This window comes from Panthera leo, chromosome B1, assembly GCF_018350215.1.
Source record: "Panthera leo isolate Ple1 chromosome B1, P.leo_Ple1_pat1.1, whole genome shotgun sequence".
In the NCBI taxonomy this organism is placed as follows: domain Eukaryota; kingdom Metazoa; phylum Chordata; class Mammalia; order Carnivora; family Felidae; genus Panthera; species Panthera leo.
In genome coordinates, this window is record NC_056682.1 from 141124091 (window position 1) to 141137489 (window position 13399).

The 13399-nt window shown below is 39.6% G+C and overlaps 1 protein-coding gene across 2 annotated transcripts in view; it reads right to left on the reverse strand.

Annotated features, from left to right (window-relative positions):
• FRAS1 (Fraser extracellular matrix complex subunit 1) overlaps positions 1 to 13399 on the reverse strand; it is a 429297-nt gene that overhangs the window by 33072 nt on the left and 382826 nt on the right. For both annotated transcript variants that reach the window (XM_042936116.1, XM_042936114.1), the window contains 5 exons: positions 11371 to 11576; positions 7178 to 7334; positions 4791 to 4991; positions 3046 to 3233; positions 1590 to 1865 (listed from right to left, as the gene is read on the reverse strand). In XM_042936116.1, the coding sequence (XP_042792050.1) occupies positions 1590 to 1865; positions 3046 to 3233; positions 4791 to 4991; positions 7178 to 7334; positions 11371 to 11576 (1028 nt within the window). The remainder of the gene's footprint in view (positions 1 to 1589; positions 1866 to 3045; positions 3234 to 4790; positions 4992 to 7177; positions 7335 to 11370; positions 11577 to 13399) is intronic.

Here is a 13399-nt window from a genome sequence, read left to right on the forward strand (position 1 = left end):
TATTAAATAAATAATTGAAGAAACAAAGATAAAGCAAAGGAAACTGGGGTAAAAGTATTAGTCACCAAGTCATTGCAAGAAGAAAAACTGAAACATAAAGTAAAATTATAAACTTGGTACCTGTTAAAAATGTATATTTGGCTCAAATCAGACCAAACTGCCTTCATGGTGTTTTGAAAAGAGAATTAGATACTTAATAAAACAATAAGCTATTAAGTCTTGCCATTTAAATTTTTAAAATTTATCAGGTAGTTTAGCTAGGTTATGTTGCAAAAGAATTGATCTATTGGCCTTTTTAAAAATTTTTTTTAACGTTTATTTATTCTTATTGAGAGACAGAGAGAGACAGAGTATGAGCATGGGAGGGGCAGAGAGAGGAGGAAACACAGAATCTGAACTAGGCTCCAGGCCCTGAGCTGTCAGCACAGAGCCTGATGCGGGGCTCGAACTCACCAACTGCCGGATCATGACCTGAGCTGAAGTCGGATGCTTAACCGACGGAGCCACCCAGGCACCCTGACCTATTGGCCTTTCTGAATAAGCTATGTGAAAAACAGTGGACATGAGTGACTGCTTTGTCCAGGGCCCCCCATTCATCTGTGCCTTTCCTCCACTATTATCCCATGTACGTGAAGCACTTACTGAAGTGAGAAGAAACTGAGAGCTGAATAGGAAAAAATCTAGAGAAATTCAGTCTGAAAGAAAGCTCTGATCTCCAAAATTATTAAGTGCATTAATTTCAATCAAAAATTGTTGAGGGCTTACTATGTGCCAGGTACTATGCTGAGTATCTCCACTGCTTCCAGTTCTGTCTCTGGGGAGAATGACGTCACTGGAGTGAGGAGCTGTCACTGCAGTGCGCTGTTTCTTAAGGTTGGGCAAACCCTTACTCACTGTTCATTGCTCTCTGGTGGTGGGTCTGGGGTCCCACCTCCTTGAGGACAGCAACTGCATAGTGAACTTCTTTGCGTGTCCTCCTACAATTTTGCAAAATGCTGATCCCTCGGAAACATTCTCTTCTTTGTTTAATAACGGTGCCGTCTCTACTAGCACCATCAATGTGCTGAGCATGTTGGGCTATAAAAATGTGGTAGGACCCTTGGTCCAGGTCCTTAAGGAGTTTCTATCCTATCACCTATTGAACGATTGAAGACATGTGGAAAAAAGTAATCATTAACTGTACCTACCTAGAATCTTTGACTTACTTTACCATTTATAGATCACTTTTACAACCGATTCGTCAGTGACCTTGTCAAGTCGCTAAGTGGAAGAAGTACTATTTTGCAGATCAGGAAACGGAGACTCGGGGAGGTTAAGCAACCTCTTAACATCACATAGTTAAAAGTAGGCAGAATCAAGAATAGTAAACAGGTTGTCTGATTACTGGCATGGTTCTCTTTCCATTATACCACATTACCTCTTCTTATATATAAAAATTAAAAGAGCTGGGTATATACTGTGTACCTGCTCATTCATTTATTTCATTCCAAATGCCATGCAAGGACCTTAAGGAATTTGATAAAGTTGTGGTGACAAACAGAGACACGAGTTTTCTCCCTATGCAACCAGGCCCAGACCCCTAGACCTACCATGTGGTTGACACTGGTAAATGGTGTGTTGTCAGTGATGGTCTCAAAGGGAGAGCGAGCCCCATTGCCATCAGTGGGGGTGGCTACTTCCCAGCTGAACTGTACAGATGATTGGTTGATGCCAGCCTCACTGCAGCGTTCCTTCATGACAGCATACTTGGGGAAATGAGAGTCACAGGGGGTGACACAAACCAGTGGGTAGCCTGGGGAGGGGGATTTCTTGACTCCTTCCTTGGTAACCTCTTCTACGTGGTCATAGTCGGCAAGTGTAACAACCTGAAAAGGAGCAACAAAGCTTCAGCCTGGGCTGGGTGTTGGGATGCTCAGAGAGCTAGGGGTCCCCTCCCTAGAGATCCACAAGATCCCTTAACCGCTAGGGATTCTTTAAAATATAACGGAAGCTTTCACAGTGCTTCGCCAGGCATCCCTAAAAGATACTACATATCAGTGGTGAAGAAGATCTTCCTTTTGCCTGAGCTAAAAATCTTTAGTATCTGGTTAATCTTATTCCTGAATCAGAGCTCTATCACTCATGTGGAAAATACTTTTATTTTCATGCACACTGTCACTAAAGCTATATCATGAGTAACAGTTACTAGTTTAAAGCTGCATTAAAAAATACAATAAATTAAGTTGCATTAAATTGTTAATGATACACAGTAGTATATCTGGCAAAACAAAAGTAAATAAAGGGAGTGTATTTCTTCCATGGTTGAATAAGAGACACATTTTGGAATGATCCTTCTACTATAGAAGACTAGCTAGGGGAGGCTAGAAGACTTATTCTGACTGCCTCATTATTATGGGTTAAGTTTCCCTTGGCAACCTCCAGGCATTTTCCTCCTAATTGTAAAGTCGTTGCGCTCATTGCATACACCCCAACATGGGAAGTCGGGTACTGCACTTTTGCAAATACTTACCTCTATGTGTGTGGCAAGTATGTAGGGTAATAGATACGGGGTAGCATTATTTTTTTTCTCCACTCTTCTAGGTCCCACCAAAGACGTGAGAAGATCAATTGTATTGCACTTTCTGTGTTTATCACACTAGGGTATCAACATGTTTTGGTCTCACTCTTCTGTCAGAACAGGGTTTCTCATCCTTGGCACTACTGACATTTATGCCAAATACTTCTTTGTTGTTGGGGCTGTCCTGTGCATTGCAGGATGTACAGCAGCATTCCTAGCTCCTACCCATTAGATGCTAATAGCGCCTAGTGTGACATCCATTGACCGTTGTGGCAACCAAAAGCGTCATCAGACATTGCCAAATGTCCCGTGGAGGTGGTGGTGCAGGGAAGGGGTTTGGGAAGGAAGGAACAAGACGGCTCCTGGTTGAGAACTACTGTGTTAGAAAAATGAAGAAGTATAGCACCAGAAGTCCTACTTCTGCCAAGTTCTCAGCTACTAGTCACTAGGACATACAAGTAGTGATCCCTTTGGGTCAAGCAACTCACAATGGGTGGCGCTGGCAATATGAGACTCCCTGCTGCTTCCTGGTCTAGGATTGTCACTGTGGCAGTGGTCACATCACCAAGAACTGCTTCCACTGGGTCATCTGGGCCAAGGACTAGGGAGAAAGATTCATGCCATTCCCGGTCTTCATTGGACAGGATCTCGACTTTGAAAAAGATATGATCCACACCTTCACCAAGCACAGAACAAAAAGAGAGCAAAGGTTCTCATTAGGTGACCTCACTAAGTGCAGGTTGGCACTGCTGAGACTTCCTGTTAAACAACGCCCTTTCCTTTTAGAGGTTTTCTATAAATACAGTGGTTGCTAATCACTTTATTCTCATCTCAAGTGAGAAATCTATTTTATAGACCAAATTCCACCTGTGGTAGAGGCTCAGTATTGCAGATTTACTATTCAATGCCATATGAGAATTAATGGCCCCTGTCTGACACTAGCTGGTAGTAATAAAAATCTATGATCCAAAATACACTCCACCCTGGTTATGAGGATTTTTTGCTTAATTTTTCTTTCCCCTTTACACTTAGGCACGGGATCCTGCGTGGCAGTGAGGGCTTGCACACAAGACATCCTTCAAAGCTGTCCTGAGAAGCAGTACCTCAAGGGCTTCCTACCAGGCCATCCCCGCAAAGACAATAACATAAAGGTTTGGCAGCCTGGAACGAGGAGGGTGAGAGCCTTAGAAACTCCCTTCCTTTCCTATAAACTGATTCTCTGAGGGTGAAAATCTCCCTGGTTGTGGTTAAGGCTCCCTTCTTCCTCTCCTGTAAATTCCTGGGTTAGGTTATTCCCAAGACCTATCTTTCTACCAGATCCTTATGCAGAAAAGGAAAAAGTAAAGACACGTGGAAGAATAGTCCTTGTATGGAGGTGGAGGAAGGGCATCTACGTTTCCAGCAAACACTAACCAGATGTACATGGGATAAAGCGAAAAGCCCTTAAAAAACTCCAGTGGAATGAGAGACATCAGAGACTCCTCCCCCTTCATTTCTGAGGGAGTCACTTCTTCCCCCCACTGGCCAAGACATCTCTGAAAAGGACATCTACCACTGTTGCCCACTTCTGGCTACATTGCAAATGGCTCTAGGATCTGCACCAGTCTTTTTACCTTATGTTGCTCCAGAAAGTTCTGTGACAAAATCTAGCATATAATTCAACTCCTTCTCCATCTCCAACTATATCAAATAGTTAAACAGCCAGCTGTGACCTGAATCCCATCTCTCTCTCTTCCCTGACTCATTTCCATAGTTCTCTCTATACAATAAACCTTTTTTAGAAATCTCATAACAGGATATCCTGTCTCTTAGCAGATGTTAAACCACTGGAGCACAGAGACTGTGCCTTCTGGATTTTAGTAATCTCTGAAGGTCCCAGCACACTGGTTTTATCAATATTTGTTGGATCATGGCAGTCATGTTTATTCTTTTAAAATCAACTGCATCTGTTACTCAACCAAATCATAGGCTAACAATAACAACAAAATCCTTTTAAATGAGCCAAAATGCCAAGGATGTTCTGAAGTAAGGGATCTCCTTTTTTCTTTTTTAGAAAAATGCCATTTTTTAAGAAAGATTCCTATAATATCAAATGTGTGCTTAATAAATACTTCATGATTAATCAGCACTACTGTTTTCCTCTTTTATTTTTCTGCTCATCTCTTTCTTCAAATACAAGATATTTGCCTCTCTACTATGTAAAACTCACAGACTGGGATTGGCATTCAATTACCGGGACTGAACTTCAAGACTCGACTCTTGGGGTAATAATCCACCCCAGACTGGGCAGACCCATCGCGTGTGCTACAGCGGATCTTGGATGTCCTGTTCTGATCCCCTCTTCGGATCACCTTGATGTTCAGGACGGCTATGGCATCTGGCCCTGAGGGTTCACGGACTTGATATGCAGCTTCTTCAAACTCAATGGTAGGGGCTAAGGAAACAGGATTAAGAAAAACAAGAGCCAGTTAGAAAAGCACAAAGGATTCCCACCCCCATGAAAACATCTTATAAAGACAAGAGGGAGTTTTCCACATTAGTAAATAGTACAAAGGCACAATGGCTTACAGTCATAAAAATCAATCAGTTTTTACTTCTCAGCAAAGGTTTGGAAAAGGAATTTATTTGTGATTCTGTAGGACTTCTCACAGGTTTCTTATTAAAAACAGTATACTGGGGGAAATATTTTTAAGCACTTTGAAATGCATGATGTCCAAGTTTCCATCTGGGTATCACAACTCACAAAATGTTTTTAAATTCACACACTTTATCAAGGGACTGAGAGAGAGTAAACCCTTGGTAAATACCAACCAATGGCATGAATCAACTCTTTTTCATTTATGAGATATGAATTTCTAAGTTTTATAATTTATCTCATTTATACACAACCTAAACTTCCCAAGTCCATCTCCCATCTCTGATCTTCTGGGTCCTTCCTCCCAGGGCCCTTATGTCTCTCACCCTTAACTTTTCCTAACTTCTCCTAGGTTATTTAGTTAAGAAAGAGTAGTTTTAATGAAGAACCCAAGACTTCCTAACACTCTGGTTTGAGGTGCGATTCTCATTGCTATGAAATGATTAATATGTTGGTTTTAAAAAAAATTTCAAATTGTGCCTTCTTTTCCATTATATTCTTTTTTTTTTTTTTAATTTTTTTTTTCAACGTTTTTTATTTATTTTTGGGACAGAGAGAGACAGAGCATGAATGGGGGAGGGGCAGAGAGAGAGGGAGACACAGAATCAGAAGCAGGCTCCAGGCTCTGAGCCATCAGCCCAGAGCCCGACGCGGGGCTCGAACCCACAGACCGTGAGATCGTGACCTGGCTGAAGTCGGACGCTTAACCGACTGCGCCACCCAGGCGCCCCATTTTCCATTATATTCTTAAGGGGAAGGGTGAGGTGGTAGTGGTGGATATAGTGAGATAAAAAATGGGATAATTGAGAACAATTACAAATTTTATGCCATTTCTAATATACTATAATATTTTGGAAAAATTTCTAGAGTCTCTGTTCTTTCCCTTCTTTCTCTCTCAGAAAGTTAATTCTTCTTAATTGTAGAAAATAAGCTTCATTTGAAACTTTGTAGTTTTAATAAATGCCCTTTGAAACTTAGGAGTGTTACTTATTACCTCTTGAGACTCAATCACTAGGTTTCTGTGTGACCAGGAGAGGCTCACTTCAGGATCTGAATCCGGGTCTTGCTGGGTGAAGGACCAATTCAACTTCAAACCTGGCTTTTCTTATTTTACCCAATGTCCAAGTTAGTCCCCAATTTATATCAGAAACCCTGAGTCTCACTGACTCTCATGTAGATTCTAGAATCTGACAAAATAATGTTTACAACCAGTTTTGCTGCTTATAGCTGTGTAACTAAGAGCATAAATTATATAAATTTGCTGATATTCAATTTCTTCACTTATAATAGAGGGATAATAACATCTACCTTACTGTCAGGATAAAATGAAATAAGATAAAATAATATGCTTAGCATGGTTTTTGATATGCAGTAAATACTCAATAAAAACAGCTATTACTATTTGCAATATTATTATACATTCACTCATTAAAATATCTATTTGAATAAAACAATTATGTCCCAATTTGAAACAGATTTCATTTTGTTTTCCCTAGTGCCTGGGTCATTCTTGGCTGACACCTGACTAAAGAATTTAAGATTTTTTAGGTTAATAGGCCAAATCAATTAGAAGAAAGCTGAGAAATTAGATTTTTTCTGGGAAGGTGGCAGCGTTTAAATTAGTTCATTGGATTCAACTGATTCTGACTGTATTTCCAATCTTGCTCCTGAACTGCAACGACTTAAATAGTTTTTATTCTCTGTCTGCCGTAGCATCTCTGTCCTAGCTTGTAACCACACTCATCTCTTATCTCTTGGTAATGTAGTAGGAAATAATGAAATTAAAAATACCTATAAACTTAGTGGAACTCTGTAGAGGATGATCACTTGGTGCCAACAGTGTATATAAATACTCTGAAATTGTTACCAGTAGGCACTTTTATAGCACTTTCATTTTCAAAAAACACCTATAATTACATTATTAGTAAAACATCAGTTCATGTTCTATCAACCAAAGAATAAGTAAAGATGATATCTTCTATTACCATCTTCATCATTGGATATGGTGATGGTGGCCATGTTATTCTTCCCAACTCTGGCTCCACTCCAGTGGTTTCCAAGAGGGTGGCTGAGATAAACCCTGAATTGTTCCTCAGGCTCAAACATGGAGTCATCATGGATAGAGACGGTACAGTTCTTCGTCTAGAGCCAATGTCATAAGATAGATTAAAATTTGCACTAAAAAATCAGTAGCTTGCTTGGTTTTCCTAGAAAATGATTTTTCTTCTTTGCAGCATCAAAGAGCCAACACAAATTCAAAAGGATCCAAACCATTTCATTTGTAAAGTAGAATGTTTAAATCTAATAGTTCATGCCTGACTGGGACATACCTACATGTGGAGCTTTGTATTAAAACATTCCAAACTACTCTGAATGATCAGTCATGAGTTATGAAAAACAAGATCAATAAAACAACCCACTCCAATGCACCTGAAGGAAATTTGTGCAGAGCAAACCAATGAGTATGTACGTGTTATGAAAGGTATATTTCTGATAATGGGGGTTTAACATATATGTATTAGGCTTCCTGGGGAGCAAAACAATGGTCCTTTCCCTTGGCAAAAACAGAACAGTTTTTTATTTTACTTTTTTTAATGTTTATATTTATTTTTGAGACAGAGAGAGACAGAGCATGAGTGGGGGAGGGGCACAGAGAGAGGGAGACACAGAATCTGAAGCAGGCTCCAGGCTCTGTCCAAGCTGTTAGCACAGAGCCCAATGTGGGGCTTGAAGTCATCAACGGTGAGATCATGACTTGGGCCGAAGTCGGACGCTCAACCGACTAAGCCACCCAGGCGTCCCCGGAATAGTTTTATAAGGAACTCAGAAAGACTTCTTGTTAGGTTGCAGATACCTTTCAATGCTGCAGAACTCTCAAATGGGTTGCCAAATGGTATCTCATCTGAAAACTGTTTAGTCCTGAAAGTCTGAGAATACAATCTAAATCCCTGCACTGTTGGTAGGAATGCAAACTGGTGCATCTGCTCTGGAAAATAGTGTGGAGGTTCATCAAAAAATTAAAAATAGAACTATCCTATGTTCCAGCAATAGCACTGCTAGGAATTTACCCAAGGGATACAGGAGTGCTGATGCATAGGGGCACATGTACCCCAATGTTTATAGCAGCACTTTCAACAATAGCCAAATTATGGAAAGAGCCTAAATTTCCATCAACTGATGAATGGATAAAGAAGATGTGGTTTATATATACAATGGAATACTACTTGGCAATGAGAAAGAATCAAATCTGGCCATTTGCAGCAATGTGGATGGAACTGGAGGGTATTATGCTGACTGAAATAAATCAGGCAGAGACCATATGTTTTCACTCTTGTGTGTATCCTGAGAAACTTAACAGAAGACTATGGGGGAGAGGAAGGGGGGGGGAGTTACAGAGAGGGAGGGAGGCAAACCATAAGAGACTCTTAAATACTGAGAACAAACTGAAGGTTTATGAGGGGTGGGAGGGAGAGGGGAAAGTGGGTGATGGGCACTGAAGAGGGCAACTGTTGGGATGAGCACTGGGTGTTGTATGGAAACAAATTGGACAAATTATATTTAATTAAAAAAAAAAAGAAAAAAACCCCTTGTTTGGCAGAAAGAAATCAAGTGTTTCCCACACTGAATATACTCTATTGAGGAATGTATTCTTAAGAAAACAGAAAATAATGCCAAAACATTTTAGATGATGCAGTAGCTTCAATAGTAGAGTCATGTGATATGAAGTGGGATTACTTTTACTTGAACTATATTAAATCCACTCCACTGCTGTATTGCAAAGGATCTGTGGGTAAAAAGAAGTTTCACTCTCATACTTCTGAGGTCACATTAAATGGAAGAACATTCTGTGAACATTTATAGGTAGCTTGCTAAACTGATGTTAAGCCCCTGAAGAAGTTCCTTTTCTTCTTGATAAATTTCATAGTGACTCTTTAGGATATCTTTTTAAAAAGGACATTATCATGAAGGACAAGTTTCAGAGACAAATTGCTTAGCAAGCCAGAGAAAATGAAGATTCCAAAGTGTGCTTATGAATAATGATAGATTGTCATGTGGGTAACATATAGATGATTAGACTGTATTTTCTTAATAATTTTATTAAATTATAAACTGTCTCTTGGATAGGCAGAGAATTCTCTTTTGAACTTAAAACAAATACAGACATGTAGACTCAAAGCTGAAGATTGTATCTGCAGTATTTGTGTGTGTGTTTAAACACATGTTTCAACCTGCCACCAGTAAAATCCCCCCACCCCCCAAATATAACTAAGACAGGTTTCTATGAGTCATGAATCTATAAAAGACCAAGAGTCTCAGAGAAGGAAGATATCAGTTTTTTTGTTTTTTGTTTTTTTGGTAGTAAAGATGAACAGAGGAAGAATCTGCAGTGACTTGGGATGGGTAAGATCATCTAATACTAAACTTCAAAAAGACTAATCATAAGGCAAAAATTTGGTATGTTTGACTATACCAAAATTGAAGACTTATGTTCAACTAAGAACACTGTGATCAAAGGTAATAGATAAGTGACAGAATGGAAAAATATGTTTACAATATTTAAAATGTCTACAACTGGCAAGGAATTAATGTTTATAATATATAACAAAGACTGCAAATCAGTAAGAAAAAGACAGCAATACAATAATAAGGAACAAAGCACAAACGTATTTACATAAGAGGAGACCCAAGAAGCTACCAAGCATATAAATTGGTAGTAACTGGAGGAATGCAAATTAAAATGACATTTAACTTTATACATGTTAGATTAGCAAAAAGTTAAAAAGATGAGTAATGCTAGGTGTTGGAGAGGTTGTAGGATTACAGCAACCTTCATGCTACTGATAGTGACTTTCTGGAAGGTATCCTGACACTATTTTTTCAAATTAAGCACATACATGGCCTATGGCCCAGCAATTTTGCTGCTGAGTGTATATCCAAAGGAATTGCTACTCAGGGCTATAAGTGGACATGTATGAGGATATGCATTGCAGCATTATTTGTGGTAGCTGAGTGTTAGGAGGTGGCTGGGTGCTATCTCTGAGGTTCCTCACAGTCTATTGTTGAGAGGGGATGGTTAAAATGTACTAAATGCACATTGTTAAATATTATTCACTAGCTCAGCAACAGGTTAGATGTGTACATAAGTGATGTGGACATATATTAAAACATATTACTGAGTAAACACAGTAAAAGTTTGAAAAGGATAAAACATAGTAGCAGTTTTATAAATTAAAAATTATGCATATAAAATAAGAATTTTTAAAGAACAAATATAAATTAAGAGGTACACATTAAACACAACAGATTGATGAGTTCTAAGGCGGAGAATGGAACGTGGCTGGAGAATAGGCATAAAATAAATAAACAAAATAAGAGATGGGCCTTGAAATGACTAATGAGGGGGAACAAATGACTCAATCATTTGAAATTGATATCCAAAAATGGGGAAATGTGATTCTCATTCAATATACACTTTGACATATACTGAGGTTGCAGGCTTTGATTCTTTTTTTTTTTTTTTTTAAGTTTTATTTATTTTGGGAGAGACAGAGACAGAGACAGTGAGCACGAGTCGGGGAGGGTAGAGAGAGAAGGAAAGAGAATCCCAAGCAGGCTGTCAGCGTAGAGCCCACCCACTGAGCCATCCAGGCTCCCCTGATTCTAATGCAGCCATATTTACTGACGGGAGTTTCTCAGGAGTTTCTATGCCCATGTGCATATACATTGCTAAGAAAAGAACACTCCACTGACTCGAACCTGCTCAGTGTCTGCTTATTTGGTCCTATACTATTGGTTCTATACCAGAATGTATGTTGCCCTGAGACAGGGGTCCAGGTATTAAAGAACTGTCTCTTCCTCCTCTAGATGACATTGGTGGTGTGTTCATCTCATGTAGTTGCAAATTCCGAGGGACCTCATTCATTTGATTTTGCCAAATTCCAAAACAGTTATATATCATTTAAATTCCTAGTTCAACCAATGATATATGTATTTATTTGGTTGTAAGTAGGATACAAAGAAGACAGCCACATAGGACAGATGATAGTATTACAAAAGGTATCAACTAGTAGAAGAATTCATAGGATGATCAGAATTTGTCAAACTGACTTCATTATGGACAAATAAAGGCATCAAGGAAAAAGAGAATCTGATTTTTCAGTATCATGAATCCACTTACTTTCTCCCCTTTCAGAAATGTAATCCGTGAAGAGTCTGCATTTCTTCTCTCCTCAAAGTCCTCCATGACCTGAGCAGAATGGCTCTGGGTATAGCACCTCACTGAGGACTCATAACTCAGGTCTCCACTCCGAATGATGGGCACCTGCAGGACACCCTCCTTCTCCTTCACCAGGAGCAAATCCTTGGCAAACTGCATGCTGGGTACTGGGGGAGCAGAAGGAAAGATGGAGGCATCATTAGTAGGAGGCAAAGGGAAGGTGGCCATAGCTCTCAGCAGCCCTCAGTAGCTCTCAGCAGCCACTTGGCAGGAAAGGTCTATGAACGGCCATCACAGGCTGGCAAATCAGAGACGGTAAGCCAATTTCAAGGCATGGTTGCTCTCAAGACAAGGGAACTGCATCCACTGTTGAGTATGCTTCCAATGAAATAGAATCAATCAATTCTGCATCTGTTTTCTCTCAGATGCAGGGTGCAGCCCCCATCTCAAATGCAGATGAGTAATGCAAGTAGAGAAATGAGCCAGGTATAAGAAAACTTTTGGATTGAGACTTGAGTATGCAAAAGGTTTGTTTTCCTTCTGAGGCTACAAAAAGGAAAGGAGCAGCACAAGCCTCATGATAAATGGCCACTCACATCGGTCCTGGGACAGGGAAACAGTAGGGAAGAGTGGGGACATTGGTAAAGAGGAAAGTTCAGGCCTTTTTAAAGGGGGTCACCCCTCAGCTCCAGTCTTTTGTTGGCAGATATCTTATTTTCAGATGAAGCCAGAAATCTGGATTTGTATGTTGTATCTCCTAAACTTTTTTTAAAAAGCAATCAGTTACAATAGTAAAAAGAAATTCCATATAGGCCAACCTCTTTGGACCAAACAAAAGACATCCACATGCTGAATTTGGCCAGTGGGGCCCCAGTCTGTGATTACTGCTATAAAATCACCTTTTCTTTTATAGCTCACTTTTATGGTCTCATTTGACTTAGGAAAGGACCAGGGCGAAATTGTGGTTAAAAACACGGGCTCTACAGTAAACAGGCCTGAATTTCCACCCCAGTCCTGCCACCTATTAGCTGTATGATATAGAGTAATTTACTTAGATTTTATGAGTTTTTTAAATATATATAAATTGGAAATATTACTATCCAACTTATAGAATTGTTGGAAGGACCAAATTTAATGAAATAATGTATGCATGGTGCTCAACAGAGTATCTGGCGCATCACAGGCATTCAAATTTGGTAGGAATTATTATATTATGATTTGTATTGCCCCCAACTCCAAGTTTCTCAATAAGAAGAACCATTTTTTTCTCTCCTTACTTTCTACAATGGCTACAATAATGCTCCACGTTAAGACATGTCCTGTTCTGAGACTCACATCTTGTTGATTGCTGGCTATTTATTTCTTAATGAACAATACAGAGAGGTAGTCCCTCCAGTCACATGTCAGAGTCACCTGTGGCAGAAGCTGACCCTAAAACTGTAGACTGCTATTTCCTTGCTGTGTCTTGCATATGCCTTGCCACACCTGAAAGGAAGGAACCGAGAGGTGAGGACCCAGCATTCTGCAAGTCAATATGTAAAGAGCTCTGTTTGCCTCTAACTTGCCCGCTGCTCAGAACTGTTGGCACTAGCAAAAACAAAGCAAACTCCTTACTTAAGCTAAACCTAACAGTTGCCACTTACTACCAAAGAAAAACCCAGAAGATACTTCTTAAAAGAACAGTTCACCTAAAGGAAAAGTAACAACTTTGGCATTAGGACCCAAATATTAACCATTTAGGGTTCTGTCATCCAATAAAACAGTCTGTGCTGTTAAAAGGTGAGTGGCAAAAATGACCTAGCATAGAAGGACAAGAAGGAAACTGGTTGGCAGGTAAAAAGCAACACAAGCAGGAAAGCTTTTCTGCCCATGACAGATTATCTAAAGATTTGGATTGATTTTTCTTGCAGGCCCAAAAGGCATCAAGCCAGATGAGAGTTCAGTCTCTCATGGTAATGTTTGGGTTTTGTCATGTATTCATTAACCCAAA